The sequence below is a fragment of the Gambusia affinis genome, linkage group LG18 (genome assembly GCF_019740435.1).
Source record: "Gambusia affinis linkage group LG18, SWU_Gaff_1.0, whole genome shotgun sequence".
Lineage (NCBI taxonomy): Eukaryota > Metazoa > Chordata > Actinopteri > Cyprinodontiformes > Poeciliidae > Gambusia > Gambusia affinis.
Window position 1 is genome coordinate 9,240,005 of NC_057885.1, and position 17,155 is coordinate 9,257,159.

Below are 17,155 nucleotides of genomic sequence, written 5' to 3' on the forward strand. Positions count from 1 at the left end.
AATGCAAACACTGTCAAAAGTGAACATTTTGTTAATTTTTTTCATTTTATCTGCACCATTCAAACACAGGAAGTGACATCATTGCACAACAAGCATGATTTCCCGGCTTGATAATGACTTTCTGTGAGTCAGAGGAATATTTTTTGCACTTTATTTCGACACAAGTTGCACTGAATTTATCAAACCAACTTTAAAAAATGTATTTATTTTTGTATTTTAAAACCTCCGACTTCAGTCTTTTGTGTTTCACCATGGAGAACTGACACTTCCTGTCCACCCAACAGAAGCCATTTTGTTGAAAACTGCTAAATAAGGCTTTATGCTTTAGTGTAGAGCCTTTAATCAATTGTTTGATGTGTTATTTAAATAAATACACCATAAAATCACAATTTGGTGCACATGTTAACAACCTGATTGTTAATCTTGTTAATCTTTCTTCAGATTGTGGAATCAATTTTAAAACCAGTAAACTGACCAAGCAATGAAAGTTCACATGTAGGATCACTTTGCACCGATTTGAAAAAAACAAAACAAACAAAAACATATTCTATTCGCTTTTAACTTGTAACGGACTGAATACTCATGCAGATATCTGCAAACTTAAATAATATTTTATTCTTAACACTGAACAAATCTTTAAAACTGTCCAATCAACATCATTAATGTTTTACACACCATGCATTCATGAAGTTTCACTCATTTCATTGAAAACAGGCACCGATATTCAAACTCTGTGACAGTCTCGTATTTATTACAAACATAGCATAACTGTAAAAGCTACAAATCCAGCTGTGTAGGTAAGAAGGGAGTTTGTAAATTTCATCTTTAATTTTATTTCTCAAGAATCTTACAACATTTCAATTTATGAAAAAAAAAGCAAAAATCTGATTCTTGAAGAGATATAGCATAATTAGATCGTCTTTGGCATCTTAAAGCTGCAGAAATACAACAATCATCACAACATATAATCAAAACATGGCAGCAGAATTATTTGTTTCTGACTGTAAAATAGCGTGGAGCATCTGTTGCTGCTGGACTCCAATTTCCTGCTGAGAGATAGAAAGAGGGAGAGGGAGAGCATATATTTACAAAATTAGCATGTGCTTTAATTTATCCAAAAGAAACATCTTGGATAACAAAGTTTTTACATGATTGACGAGGATGTTATTTACCGTTTTGTTGTTCGGGTCGCTAGTTCTCACCTTCACTGGCGTCTAAAACAGAAACCGGATATCAGAACAGTTTATTTTAAAAAAGGGACAGAATTATTTTCCAGGCAAACATTGTCATTTTATAACACAATCGAGCAACTATGTTACTTTTAGTTGTTATAAAAACACAATACATTTCTTATAAGACTTAAAAGATTTTTGACTTTGCAACTTAAAACCCTGGAAGTGGGCCCCTGTCTCTTTAAGAAGCTCCTGCTCTTTCTGAAACTCCGCCTCCTCATAACAACATCGCTCCTCTGTTAACCCTTTAACAATGTTTTTATTAGCGTTGAAATAAGAAGTACCTCATAAAGTGAGCTCATGAGATACCAATTCAAAACAACCAGTGTTTGCCAATTGCTGCAGGCTAGTCTGAAGGAGCAGAGTGCAGGAGTTGTGGGGGAAGGACTGCTCTGTGAGGCGGAAACTCAGAAGCTTGGAAGCTGCAGCTATGAGGAGGAGCTTCGTCTTGAAGGCGGAGCTAAGTCCACCCAGGTATTTTGCACAGCTGAATGGTTGCCATGGGCGATTAAAAGATTTCTCAAAGATGCATGAAAGAATCAAGGCAACACTACTAGTACCGTATTTTCGGGACTATAGATCAGAACCGTAATCAATGTCCATCAGAAGGTACTTGAGAATAACTAGAAAAGTCAAATGTGGCAAGACAGTTTGACCTCCCAAAAAATAAGTAAATAAATGCATTTATAGATAAAATAATAATGATAATAATAATAATAATAATAATAATAATAATAATAATAATAATAATAATAATAATAATAATAATAATAATAATAATAATGTCACTGACCTTTCATGTCCTGGTCTCACATTAACGTAAACAGAACCTTCCTCTGGATGATGACGCCTCTCTGTTAAAATGGCAACATGGATGAAAATTTAAATTTAAATTTACAATCCACTGAATGTTTTCTAACGACTCCTCTTTGTGAAGAGTTAAAGTTCAGAGTATTTCACAGCATTGTCAAATTCATCTGGCTTTAATCTCCTTTTAAATCACTTGGATGTCGCAGGTCTGTCTTAAAACATGAACGTTACCATTTCCAGTGGCTCCACGTGGATGAACTGTTTCATACAGGGAGGTGGTGCCTGCAGTGAACCAAAACATTTCAAGATTAAAGTTCTGATCTGAAGGCAATTATATTAATCATATCACTTTTCTGTCTTACTCTTTCCATTGACTGTAATCTTTTGTAATTACGACCCATTTGCCCTGAACAAACTCATGGAAATAACTTAACTGTATTTCATTATGTTGAGCAGCAGAGCCATGACTTCGGTGCATTAATTGTGACAAAACGTTCAGCACAAACAAAGTTCAATTATTAGAAATAATTAGCTCCATTTGGACTTTGAGCCTTTAAATTATATTTGCTTTCATGAAGATGAATCAACAAAACAAAGAAAACAAGTTCTTATAAATAATAATGACATTTATTTGGTGACCAACCATGCAGCAGAGAGCTGTAAAGGTGACCTTCGGTCTGATCCACTCCATGATTGGTGGCAGAGCTCTGGCTGCTGAACAATTTAAAAATATTAAAGTGAATTAAAGGTAAAAATGCATGAAAGAATCAGAAGTTCATGTTTTAAATGAGAAGATATTACAAACTGACCGGACGCAGCATAAATCTGTGGAAGATTGAAAAATTAATTGGCATCATTAACACCAGAATTAAATAGATGAAATGGGTTTTTTTTATTTATTACAGATACATATTATCATTTATAAAGTGTTTTTGGTGATAAAGTAATCTGATTCAGTGTGAGAAGAAAATGTTCTCACCATTGGACCGTTTGTATCGCCACAACAAGAGCAGGAGGACGAGGAGAACGATTCCACTAATCGATCCAACAATTAAGAGCACAAGAAACGAAGAGCTGACTGGACTGGACACTGGAAAACATAAGTAATTTATTGTTAGTTATTATTATACCCCAAGACATGATTTCCTGCTAAAAAATGTAAATGTGACATCAAGGAATGTGACATTCTCAGTCTCTGTATGGATTTTTCTCAAAGAGCTCAATGGTTTTATTGTATAAACTGAATTAAATGGTTTATCTGAAGTTAAAAAAAGTCATGAAGCTTTGCTGTAGGAACGCTCATCTGTAAATATTTGTTAGACATGATGATAATGATACCAATAACATTTAAATGAGAAATGAAGCTAAGACCTTCACTGTAAACAAGAAACATTAACAAGGAATTAAATGTCATTAGTGCTTTTGTAGCGTTTATGTATTTTTTTAATAAAATTATTTGGATTGAAGTTTAAATGTGGAAAAATGGACACTGACACGTATCCTGACATACTATGGTTCCTCATGATTAACCTTTAGGGTAGATGGATAAAGACGGGTTTTGTTATCCGTATATTTCCATGATCCCAGGTCAGAAACAAGCAGGAAGTGATAATCAACAATATTAACTCAATACTTGGCCGGGATATTTATAAAACTCTGTAAACTGTGTTTTTTATGATTACAAAAATAGATATTCAATGTTCTGCAATAACTTATTAGTACATTCAGGGAGATGCTCATCTGTGTTGGGCTGGCCCAAAAACATCATGACTCACCTGACACAGACACTGGGATCTTTTCACTCCACTTTGTCACAGAATACCAGTCGTCTCTGCGTCTACACCGACACATATAGTTTCCACTGCTGAACTCATTAACACTGACAGTCAGGTGATTATCATTTCCCACTTTTACAGGTTTGTCAGATTTCTTCCAGTCACACGTCCACTCAGTGGTTTCTCCTCCCTGGACCTCACATGTCAGAGTGATCAACTCACGTCGAGTCACAACAACCTTGTTGGAAACTGTTTTCATCAGATATGGACAGTTGCAAAACAAACCAAAACATGAAAATAAATTAAATAACACCTCATGAGTTTAAGCTAAAGGGTAAAGAATAATCAACTGCATTTTAACAAAAGTATTTGAACTTACAGGTTATATTGAAGCTCACTTCATCACTTATAACACTGGGATAGTCTCCATTTCCTCTCTTTCCAATACATCGGTATATTCCTCCCTGTGTTACATTAATATCTCTGTTTCCTTCTTCAGTGTGTTCAACTTCAGGTGTGTTTTGGGTCCTTCTGAACCATCTGTATTTCCATCCAGTAGAGGGCTCCACTGAGCATCTCAGTGTCACACTGCCCCCTACTGGTATGGTTGTGGGACCTGCAGTCAGTTTGGCTTTGGGTTGAGCTGATGTTAAAATAAAAACGTCAATTATTCAGTCAAGACGTGTAGTTATTCTTCAGTCAGGCAGACTGCAAATATTCAAAGGTCTCATCGTCAAGTATCTTAATAATAGTTGTCTTAATTTAATGACCCAAACTCTTTCTGCACAAGGATTTCATTTAAAGTAGAATAAACAAATGAAGTTACTTTTTAACTCCCTAAGGCAGTCAAATTGAAAATCCACTTGGACTCACCAGTAACAGTTAAAGAGACAGTATCACTGCAGTCGGTATCTTTGGAGCTCTTCCTGAGTCCACAGCACTGGTATTCACCACTGTGATCGATTTGGATACGTTGTAATGTGTAGCTTTTGTGCGGGTTGAATTGAATAAATTGTTTTCCATTTCTTCTAAGCTCATATTGCCAGTTGGTCTCTTCTCCTTCACTGATGTCACAAATGAACGTCACGCTCTCTCCAGGATGAAAAGTCGACCAGTTGGGATCAACAATCAGGTTTGCACCTAAAACGCAGCACAAAACATTTAGCACATATATTAATGCATGTTTGTAATACATTTTCATACATCAAATCAAAAAAAGCATGCATATGAAGAACAATAAAATCAAGATACCTTCAGCACGTCCAGAGCAGAGGAGAGTATTCAGCAGGAAAATAAAGGCTAAAACTTTTGCCATTATAAACAAACAAAAAAAAAGTTCAGATAAAAGAGAACAGTACGTCTCACGCTAACATCCAGCACTGAAGCTTGACAAGCACAACCTCTTCAGTATATCCTGTCTGTTTCCCATCAGAATGACATCAGAGGTTTCAGCTAATTTCTCTACATCTGAGAAAAAACCCCATCATGCACCAAAGTGGCCCTTTGCATCATTCAAACACAGGAAGTTAAGTATTTAAACATGAAGTTTAATATTTTTTATATTTTATCTTGATGCAAGTTACAGCAAATATGCTTAAAAAAAGAAAGAGAGAGAGAAAAACGTGTTTTAACGTGAAAAAATAGCACTTCTGTTCATATAACACAAAGACACTTTTTATTTATTCTTATATTTCAGGGCAGAGCTATACCATCAGATGTTTTTGTTGTTTTACTTGTTAAAAATAAGAGAAAAAAAGACATAACTTGTGGTTAAGCACTTCAAAATGATCAAATCTTCCTGCAGACTGTAGAACAACTTTTCCTACCATAATGTACTATTGTTCTCCAACTTGAAGCAGGGTTGGTGGAGGAGTGATGATTTATGTTAGCTTATACAATCTAAAATGTTTTATGTATTTGTTGAAACTGCCACCATGTCCTGACAGTAGGATATGAAACAGATATTCTGTGAAAGAAAAAGAAATATCAAGCTAATCTGCCTCCTCCCAGTGATCCTACTGCCATATTTGTCTCTACAATAAATAAGTTCAAACATAATTGTAATGAAAAAAGTTTAGTTAAACATGAACACCAGTTTAATCTGTCTTTCAGTTAAATCAACAGACGTCCTTCATATCGAGACAATCGTTAAGGTTTCATATAAGCATTGAATCGCTTGTTTTGGCACATTTTTTTTCTCTGTGCGATGAGATCATCGAGTTTCGTAACATTTCCCACATCTTCATTTTAGCTTGACCAAAGAACATTTAAACATTTCCTATCAACTTATCTAAAATTTCTCACCCAGTTGACTCAAATCAGCAAGAAATGAAGAACAAATACGATCAGATATTTCCAGTTTTGGTTTTCCAGTACATTTACACATTTACACCTTACAATCACTTACGAATGAACTTTTCACTCCTTAGGAGTTGTTAATTTATTTTTTACTAATAATTCCATTAATTATACATTCAAGGTGATTGAAGATAAACATTATCTTACCACTGAATGCTTCTTGTGAAAATGTATGTGTGCTTTTCAGGCTCATTGGTGTATTTATATACTGTATGTTGTTTGTCACTGTGGTTTCTTCTCTTTTTTTCTCTGTTTCTGCAGAAACAGTTTCCTAATGTGTTGTTTTCTTTCTTTCTTTCTTCCTCTTTTCTTATTTCCCTACTTTCCTTTAAGCTTTTTTGCCAAACCTCTCTTTGTTTCTTTTTTCTCTTGTTTACCCGTTTCATAAATAAAACCCAAAGCAATTTCTAACAAAATTAGAACGGAGGTAGAGTTTGGCCACTGTACTTCAGGCTTTTGTAAATTCTGATACATTTTTCAACTCAAGTCCAGTTATATAAAATCCTTCAGTCTCGTTCAATCGGAAGGTAAGACAAGTTTATTTGGACAGCATTATTCATACACAAGGTAATTCAATGTGACAGCAAAATAAAGGAGCAGAGGTAAAGAGAACTGCATTACAAAACAGCTTTTAAATGAAAAATCATACATTTTATAAATCACATAAAAGAAATTATTAATGTAAATTTGAGGCCCATTTTTAGGCCTGACTGAAAAGAACCAGTAGATTTTGCCCATCTGCAGAACCAGTACACACATGAACATCAACTCCAATGTGGGGAGGCCAAAGGTCACTCAGTGCCTTTTACACAATCAGCAATAGTTTGAATTAAGTCCTTTGTCAGACAGGGAAGTGATTTAAGAACTGGTTTACTGCAATCTGTTTTCCCCATAGTTAGTCAGGACTCTGCCAGCAGCAATCTGGATATGAGCTGCAGCAGTGTAATTGTTTTCTTTATTTTAATACATATTTTTTGAGATCTGTGCTGACGAAATAATAATAATAATAATAATAATAATAATAATAATAATAATAATAATAATAATAATAATAATAATAATCTATTGAAGATAAATGCATGTAAGAGTTTTTCCAGAGTTTTTATCTTGACAGAGAATCCTTTATTGGTTGCTTTCTAGTTCTGATGTTTGCAGTCGGACTGAGGACAAATATTTGGAGTGAGTCAACATCAGAAAAACATCAAGCAGGGCTTTCAACCTTGAAGACATCAAACCCATCACTAAAGTTAAAATCTCAAATTACCAGAAAAGCTAGAACAGAAATTTTGGAGTTTTATTGCTATAATACCGGTAAATGTTTTCCAATTAATTACTGAGTTGAGTATAAGTCATTTTTGAGATGCTGTTTATTTTAGAAAACAGCTAAACAATGAGGGTTTAATGGCTTTTGGCTTTTCTGGACATGGGACCATCGCTAGCCACAGCTGTTCCTGACTCGTTAGCATAAACTGCTGCATATGCTGAACGACTCCGTTTTCCTGTGAATTGAGAGATGAAAAGGTTGCATATTTAAACTGGAAGGCTGTAATGTATCTGCATACACATTTCAATTGGCATCTTTTAATATTTTATTCGTCATCTGGTAACTGTTAGCGTAACTCGCGTGCCACTCAGATAAAAAGAGGCGACAACTAAACGTTCTTAAACCATCTGGGCAAAAACCTCTTGAAATAAATTTCTCTCTTTCTTTACCTTTTGTTTTTTTCTTGTTTTTCTTCAAATGGCTAATCTCAGTAGACGCTGCAGTAGAGTCTGAAGAAAAAATACAAGCCCAGAGAATTGGACATTCAGTGAAACAATTTATCCACTGTGTGTCTGTTCTGTCATTTTTCTGTTGATCTGTAGTGGCTGTATGTATTTGTTAAATAAGGCAGATTATCGTCTAAACTCTAAGCTGATGTGTAATTTAATTGAGTCTAATCTCATGAGGACAAGTTACAGTAAGAAAAAAGGCAGCAAGAACTAACTGCACCTGTTTTCACGTCAGAGCCAACAGCGCCCTCTTGTGGATCATGTGGATCCTCTGTTGAGATGATTAAAAAAAAAAGAAAACCTGAAGGTTAAAACTCGTTCCGACTGAGTTTTGTTCTGCTGCTGTAAATCAAATGTCTTACTCATCGTCCCAAAGGTTTTCATTTCAATCAGGGAGTACACAGTATCTATGGATTTATCTGCAAAGAAAATATTCAAGGATTACACATCAGTTGCATATCTTGAGGCTTTTTAATTTACCATTTGGTGACATTCTTATCTGCTTAGAAAAAAAGTACTCTACTATTCCGACTGACATCAGCCACAAAGTTGGGGCGACTGGCATCGAGATTCATTAAAAATTGTAGTTATACAATTCCAGCAGTACAGTGTGGATTTCTTCAGAACAACAGAAACAGAACAAGTCTGAGAATGAAAAGGTTCTACCTCTCAATACCAGTGGAGACATGCAACTAAATTTAAGAAGGGATTTATTTATTACCTGTAGCTCCTTTTTTCACATTAGCATAAACAGCGCCCTCTTCTGGGTCAACAGGAAGTTCTGTTGAGATGAACAAAAAAAAAAACCCAAACGTTAGTAACAGTTCTGATCGCTGCTCGCTCTGATGCTGTAAATCGAATATCTTTTCATCTTACTCATCCTCCCAGCATTTTTCCCTTCAATCTGGGAGTACACAGTGTTTATGAATTTATCTGCAAAACAAATATTCAAGGGTTATACAGTATAACAGTTACACAACATTGGGCTTTCAGAGTGACCAATTGGCAGGATTAACTATTCTGACAAAAATACAGCACCCTCTTCTGGATCAACAGGAAGTTCTGTTGAGATTAACAAAAAAAAAACCATTAGTATTGATACTTGCAGTATACTATTGATACTGCAAGATTTCACCAGCCATCATTGCTGAGTAAAGTCACACAACGTGTAGCTCAGCCCAGATATTTGTAACATCTCTCAGACTGAGGCTTAAAGTAGTCTTTAAAATTTTACAGCAGGGATGTAGCAAGAATGGAGTGGCTAAACCAGAGTCCTGATGTGAATCAGAAAACTGTGGAGGATCTTTGGAGGGAACTAAAGATTAGGGTGATGACAAGGGGCCTTTACAATTTAAAGACTATGAGCTCATCACCAGACAAATCTGTAAAATACCAGTTAAAACATACAAAAGGCCTCAGACAGTAAGAAGGGGTGTATTGCCAGTACCTGTAGCTCCTTTTTTCACTTTAGCGTAAACAGTGTCCACTTCTGGACCAACAGGAAGTTCTGTTGAGGTGGGAAAAAAAACACCTGAAGGTTAAAGCTGCAAAATGTAACGTTATTTTTTTAATTACATATATGTTTTTTACATACTTGTTAAAATTATTAATATGTCATCATAGGATAAGACAAACAATTGGTGAAAAAAAAGAAGAAAGAATCAAATTCCTCTGTCTTTTCCCAATGCGAAAGAGGTCTGAGTCTGGTGTAACTATGCACCTATGCAACTAACTATGCAAAGCTGGGGCGTGCTGTGGTGGCGCAGGGGGTTAGCACGCCCCCACGCTTGGAGGCCCTAGTCCTCGACGCGGACATCGCGGGCTCGACTCCCAGTCCCGGCGACCCTCGCCGCATGTCCTCACCCGCCTTCCTGTCTGCCTACTGTCACAAAAATACGAGCCACTAGCGCCGCAAAGACTCTTTGGAGAAAAAAAAACTATGCAAAGTCTTTACAATTTAAAGACTTTGAGCTCATCACCAAAGACAAATCTGTAAAATACCAGTCAAAACATACAAAAGGCCACAGACAGTAAGAAGAGGTGTATTGCCAGTACCTGTAGCTCCTTTTTTCACTTTAGCGTAAACAGTGTCCACTTCTGGACCAACAGGAAGTTCTGTTGAGTTGGGAAAAGAAAGACCTGAAGGTTAAAGCTGCAAAATGTACCGTTTTTTTTTTTTATATATATATATATATATTTTTACATACATATATGTTTTTTACATACTTGTTAAAATTATCAATATGTAATATAAGAAGAAAGAATCTAATTTCTCTGTCTTTTCCCAATGCGAACGACAGAAATACACCAGAACCAGGAAGGTGGGTCAATTGGCTGTTTCTGTATTTCTGTCGTTTGCATTGGGAAAAGACAGAGGATCTTGATTCTTGAGGGTCTTAGTGTTGTCAATGACTCTCATTTTCACCCTCCAGCTTGTTCTTTTCTGAGCTACAGCTGGTTCATAATGCTAAGACTACTTAGCATTTTCCCAGATAATGGTGGATAAATGTCCCTGTTTTCCTGTAACTGCAAGGTGTTTTTCCACAGTTAGCACATTGAGCAGCATTGATTGACAGCGCTAAAACCCTCCTCCTTGCTCTGATTGGTTGCTTTTGACTGGGAGCCGTGTGTTTTTGAAAACAGCAGCACTTTCACTGGGAGGAGGTGGAAGAGCTCGTTCCTTTCACAGATCATCTGTGAAAGGATGCATCATGACATGGTAACGGTTATTAAAAACATATTTCACAGTTCTGACTTGTGTTTTGATTCTATAAACTGAATGTGTTTGCGTCTTACTCTTCGTCCCAAAGTTTTGGGCTTCAAGCAGAGAGTACCCATTGTCTATGGATTCATCTACAAGTAAAATATTCAATGATTACATATTTGTTGCTTGTAATTAGCTTCCTAATTGACCAATAAGTGGCATTTTAACAACTTTAATAAAAATATTATACCATTATTATTGAGATTACAACATTTGAGAGACTAATTGAAACAAGTGTTAATTACTGTAAAGCGTAAATAAGAATTAGAGGTTTAATAAAGCAGAATATTCTTGAAAAGTTAATTAATCTCAGTGACTCACATTAGCAGGTAAAGCACATTGTATATGTATAATAATAACATAAACAGTTTTGTTTAAGTCTATGATGATCTGCCTCTTACAGCTACAGAAAGCATGAATTACCTATTGCTTGTGTTTTCACATATGACCATAGAGCGCCCTCTAGTGGATCAGGACTCCCTGTGGAGGTGAACAAAACCAAAGAACTGAAGGTTAAAATCCGCTCTGATTTCTGCTCTTCTGCTGTAAACTAAATATGTTTCCATCTTACTCTTTGTCCCAGAGTTTTTGAATCCAGCCAGGGAGTACACAGTATTGGATTTATCTGCAAATAAAATATTCACAGATTGTATACGAGTTGTTCATAATTAAACTTCCTAATTGACCAACAAGTTACATTATAAGCAATTATAACAAAAATACTCTACCGTTCCCTTTGACCTCTGAGGATCTGAGTGACAAACTGAGGGAAGGATTGTTTACTTTAAAGAATAAATAAGGACAAGAGGCTTTAATAATATAGTTATCCACAAACTCAGTTCACTAATTTACACATAATATAGATTTATTACACGCAAACTGATTTTTTAAAATACTTTTAAAACATTTTTTAAATTAATTTTAACAATTATTTCTTCTTACAGCACATGAAAACATGAGGTTTTGGTTTAGAATATTTAGTCAGATCACTTAAAAAAATGGTTTGTTACAGAAATGTGGTACAAATGAAATGTATCTTTATGACCTGCTAAAAAAGTTTTCAAAAGCTGCTTTCAATCTGACAAATAAGCCTCACCAGAGCACATATTCCAATTTCCTTTAACGTGACCAAACAAAGTGCATCTAAAAACACGTATTTTTCTTGTTTATCTTCTATTCATTTAAGAAAGTGAAATTTAAAAAAGTGCATAAATTACTGCATTAATCTGTGTTCTAACCCTCAGGTTGGGAGGCGTTCAGCTCACTCTGGTTGACTTCATGGTTAACGGTCTGGTTGGAGCTCTGTGATGGATTTAATCTAAAGCAGAACAAATGTGACCACTTTATTAGAAAAACAACCAGAAGACAACAATAAAGACGCGCAGAAAAGATTTTACGAAAAGAGACGATGAGATGTCATGTACTCATTGCAAAATCTGTGAAAATCTGTGGAAATAATTTTTATAGTGTCATTCAAATTATGTTATTTATTTTTTTGTTTGTCATAAAATCAGAATGCATCTGTGTTCTGGATTAATTTGAAATACAATGAGGCTGATCCAGAAGAGGGAGGGAAAACGTTTCACCTTTTTTTTGTTTGCTGCGCCAAAACAACAGCAGCAGGATAATTAGACTGATTCCACCAAGGAGAGCGACAACCAGCAGCACGAACAACAAAGAGCCGACTGGACCGCTGGACCCAACGGATACTGGAAATATAAAACATGGAAAAGGAATAAGTGGTATTTAAATGATGAGTATAAAGGGCGACTTAAAGTCAATTAGAAATTAAATCTACAGCACATCCAAAGCCTTCTTTTAAATGATTTAATTTTCATCTTTGAAGGAGTGATGCTCCATTGGGGGTTTTCTTTTCATATATTACGCAGTAAAACATGAAATAAGAGGTGCATTGAGTTGTACATTGTTGTACCTGCAATCCATAACTTGTAATCCGTTCAAATACGTGGCATTTAAAACTAGTCCCAGTTCTGCTTTTATTCATCACAAATGTATTAAAAACAAAGGCAACAAAATACTTTTTTTCCAAAAACAATGCATACGGTAACCTTTCAAGGCAGTAAGTAAAACGTAACTTATCGCTGTAATGTAATGTGAGTTTATGTATATTGATAGAAAGTAGAGATTTTATGTGTGAAGATGATTTATTTTAGTAAGAAGCCTCCAGTAGAGACTATTAAGGAGCAACACTGGTAACACTGGTTAGTTATCTTAGTTTAAATGAAAGAATGTTTCCTCTTCTCTTTCTGCATGTTGCTTTGCAAATTAAGGCCAACGAAGGCGTCTTGCACAAGAACTATGAATAAAGCAATGCTTTAAAGGTAAAGAATATTTTGTAAACATTTGTAACTGGATACAAGACATTCTCTGGTCCTTTTCTATTTTTTTTTTCTTATTAATTTAAATGATTAAAAACCGATTCTAATCATTTACTCAATTAAATGTTATGAGAAAATCTAAAATGCTTATAATAATGTGACTTTTATATAGTGATAATTCAGTGTAAAATGTGTGTAAAAATATTAATAAAAAAAATTTCGGGGACGATTCTGAGTTCCTGTTTTGTTCTTTTAGAACAACTGGATATTTTCTTAAATGGAAAAAAAAAAAGAAAAAAAAAATCCAATTCATTGTTATTTTGAAGTTTATTTTGGACTTGTTGGATTTAATTCAGTTATCCTGCGAAACTTGAAACAGATTTTGAAGTTGAGAGTAAAAAGTAAGGAATAAAAAGAGAAAACGTTAAGCTCACAATTCTTAGTGATATTGACGTGATCACTGTAGTCTGTGTAGTAAACTGGTTCTCCTCTTCCTCCTCTGCACCAGTACAGTCCTTCCTCTGAGACGCTCATTTGTCCATTTGAAAGGAAATCAGCATCTTCTGAGCTCACAGGCTCTGATGATTTTTCTCCTCTGTACCAGAAATATTTCAAACTAACCAGTGATGATGGCGATGTGTTTAGTGAGCAGGTTAATATCACGTTGCCTCCTGCTGGTAGCTCTATGCTGTCCGTACTCAGATGGGCCTTTGGTTTCCCTGTCAGCGAGTTTAGCATAGAGACAACAAATATATCAGAAAACAGCATAGATGAGAATCACACTTATAATTCTGCATAGGAGACAGCTGGTCTCACATTATATTCCATAAACTAGCCTCCTCATGTAATCTTTTTTCTGTAACGTTTGTATCTGATCAGCAGCTTCCAGTTTTGCTAAATTAAATGGCTTTGTTGAAAGTTTTCTTTTCTAGATTTGTTCCAAATCTGAAAAAGGCCAATCAAACGTGGCCTGAATTATTCTAAGCAGGAGAGACGTTGATGGAACCTTTATCTTTGTTATAATTGCTTTTCTTTGAGTGCACAGAAGATGAATACAATGAACTGACGTTTGTTACTAAGGAGCTCTTTCCTGCTCTGTTGCAAGGCTCTGATGTGAGAGTCTGACCGACTCAAAGCCAGTTGCTTCTTTGACTTTGTTCTCATCGTTCTTCAAAACCTGAAGCCCTCGCAGCCAATGCAGACATCATAGCTCAAAATAAAGGCTTTTTCTAAATTCTCTTTCTTTATGAGACAATAGAGCCAGAGGAAGTAAGAAAACATTTGTTTTTTTTTTGTAAATAAAAATTCCACTCCACCCAACTATAATAGTATTTTGGTTATGTTTATCTGTTATGCATAACACACGGTCTCTTTGTTTTGGTGGTAATTTTTTTGATTTATTTAATAAATCCTTGAAAAACATAAATTAAATCTTAGAAAACATGAAACTTACACATGACTTACGTAATACTGACAGTGAAATGGGTTCACTCCACTCTGTCGAGGAAAACCAGTCATCCTTTGGAAAACACAGGCACCTGTAGTCTCCTCTGTTGGACTCAGAAACACTGAAAGTCCAGTCTTTACTGTCTGTCCTGTGTATGAACGACCCGTCTATCCTCCAGTCACACGTCCACTCAGTGGTTTCTCCTCCCTGGACCTCACAGGTCAGAGTGATCGTCTCACCACTGAACATCTGAGGCCAGTTTGGTCGTCGAATCACAACAACCTTGTTAGAAACTGTTAACAGCAGATATGAACAGAAGCATGAAATCAGACAAGAAAAATCAGCATTGTTAGTTCTATTTGTATCTGAATAAACTCACAGGTTATTTGGATTGTAGTCCTGTTACTTAAATAACTTTGGAGGTTGTTTGTTTCTTTCACACCTTTGCATTGATAAAAACCTCCTTGTGTGACATTAATAATTCTGTTTAGTCCACTATCGTTTTTGACTTGAACTCGGAGAGTTTCCGGCGTCCATCTGAACCATCTGTACTCCCATCCAGCAGAGGGCTCCACCGAGCAGCTCAGCGCCACACTGCCCCCTACTGGTATGGTTGTTGTACCTGCTGTCAGAATGACTCTGGGTCTATCTGCTGTTATCAAGCACACAAAAATATGTTAAAAAAAATAACTTAAAAGCACCAATGTTGTAACAACATGTATTTGTATCACTCCTAATTTACAAACTATTAAAGCATCAACCTGTCGCTTTAAGTCAATCACTGTAAAGTCTGTTTGTACAGAAAAGTTTAATAAAAAGTAATAGAATTTTTTGTAGTTGTTTTATTTTCTGCTATAATTTACAAATGTTGATAGTTTACAGAAATATACATTTAATGTATATTGGATATATGCTTTTATTGTAGAGGAAGAAAAAACATTCCTTTCAAGTTTATAAATGTAATTGTTTAACACGTACATAAAAATGTCTCTAATCTTCCAGCAGGTGTTTTGTTATAGCGAGACACACACTGGAGACCTTTAGGGGGTCTGATAACTAAAGTTGTGTCAAAAAAATAAATTGTGTTCAAATGTTGACAGGAATAAAAGTGAAGTTACCTCGAGCATGTCCACAGCAGACGAAGATGATCCACACTAAAGTAAATGTTGAAAGTTTTACACTAAACAAGTTAAAGTAAAACAACAGAAGGTGTCTGTTTTACATGTCCGGTCTGTCCAGTGTCGATCAGATGTTCTGATTATTAAATGTTTTCAGGAAAACGACTTAATATTTTCTCGTACCAAGAGATCAGAATTTTGCCAATTTCTGTTGCGCAACAGTTTTTTGTCTACAAAGGCCACGGCACGGTTTAGAAGCACTGCACAGCCATGAAAAGAAAATGTAATCATCAAAAAGAAAAAAGGTCTATCAACACTGTACTGTTGACAAAAGTTTGACGAACATTTGAAATACTCGACACTAATTGAAATGAAAAAGTGAAGTTAAATACTTACTCAGTTTGTCCAGTACGTAATATAAAGTGGGTTTCATCCTCATTTGTACGCCAGATAATTCTGCCTTTTTAAAGTGTTTCAGTCAAATGCTACAAAGAGAAAACCCACAGGACAGGAAATTAGATTCAATTCAGCCTGAGATCAGACCCCCGTCTCTGTATTAGGTTTCGTCACAGAGAAATGTCATACTTCCTGTCCAATACCGAGAAATCTACAGTCATGGTTAAGAAAAAAACACCCGCTTGTTTATTTATTTGTAAAATGGATTACATAGTTGTTGCCTACTAACCAAAAAAACAAACAAAAAAACCCAAAAAACTACTTGAACAACAAAATATGGCCAAAACACAACGGTGCATCAGCTGAATGTGAAAAACTGAATGTATTTAGGGTGTTGAACTTCAAGCAACCATCTTCTTCATGACCACATTAGCCTTTCAAAGGGCTGTGCAGGAAGTTTGGTTAGCTCTGCTTTGAAGAAAGTTTCTGTTTGTGCAATTCCTATGAAGTCTTAAGACTGTTTCATGTACACTGTGCAAATGTCACCATACATAAATAATGCCAAGCTGTGGTAACTAGATACAATCAAGCAATCATAACTGGCAGCCACTCTTTTTAACTAATTGTTTTAATTCAACCCCATTTAAAGGTTTTCAAAGATGAATGGCTGCAATGACTTTTCTAGTCATTTGGAAGTGAATTGCTGGTGTATTTTGTATCATTGTTTTAACCCAATTGGGCTTGAGTTTCAGGTGACGAGTGGTGGCCACAGATTTATCTACCTGGATTTTTGGGATGAGAACAGAATTAGTGGTTCCATTAACAATGAATAAAGGATGATCACATACCAGCACCATGTTTGATTGTGGGGATGATGATCATTTTCTGAAATGTTGCGTTCATTTCGAGTCAAATGTGAAGGGAAAAACGCCTTTTGATGAGTTTTACTGTTGTTTTTGTTGGTTCTGAGTATATTTTTGACATAGTGAGACAGGTCTTTGTTTCTTTTTAGTCAGAAGGTTTTTACCTCCAAACTTTCCCTTGAGTGTTACTTTTAGACTCTTATCCAGGAACACTAAAACTAACAACAGAAAGTTAGTTGAGTATCTCTTCAGGTGTTATTTTGGGTTTTCTGTGACTTCC

General features: G+C 35.5%; 1 protein-coding gene and 1 long non-coding RNA gene across 2 annotated transcripts; both read right to left on the reverse strand.

Moving 5' to 3' along the window:
* Positions 1–747: 747 nt before the first annotated feature.
* On the reverse strand, positions 748–14,845 carry LOC122820676. Its single transcript, XM_044098245.1, has 23 exons — positions 14,831–14,845; positions 14,516–14,780; positions 13,486–13,770; positions 12,299–12,421; positions 11,284–11,337; positions 11,136–11,192; positions 10,004–10,063; positions 9,396–9,455; positions 8,825–8,881; positions 8,670–8,729; positions 8,311–8,367; positions 8,169–8,219; positions 6,323–6,424; positions 4,691–4,957; positions 4,197–4,460; positions 3,818–4,066; positions 3,022–3,132; positions 2,852–2,867; positions 2,686–2,756; positions 2,274–2,324; positions 2,026–2,086; positions 1,173–1,214; positions 748–1,049 (listed from the first exon to the last, which is right to left on the reverse strand). Exons 1-22 carry the CDS (start codon positions 14,843–14,845, stop codon positions 1,205–1,207), a joined length of 2,346 nt encoding a protein of 781 aa, XP_043954180.1. The 3' UTR covers positions 748–1,049; positions 1,173–1,204.
* A 46-nt stretch (positions 14,846–14,891) lies between these two features.
* On the reverse strand, positions 14,892–16,135 carry LOC122820594. The gene is made up of 3 exons (XR_006368830.1): positions 16,013–16,135; positions 15,617–15,652; positions 14,892–15,150 (listed from the first exon to the last, which is right to left on the reverse strand). It is a non-coding gene; the product is annotated as an uncharacterized LOC122820594 (long non-coding RNA).
* Positions 16,136–17,155: the final 1,020 nt, after the last annotated feature.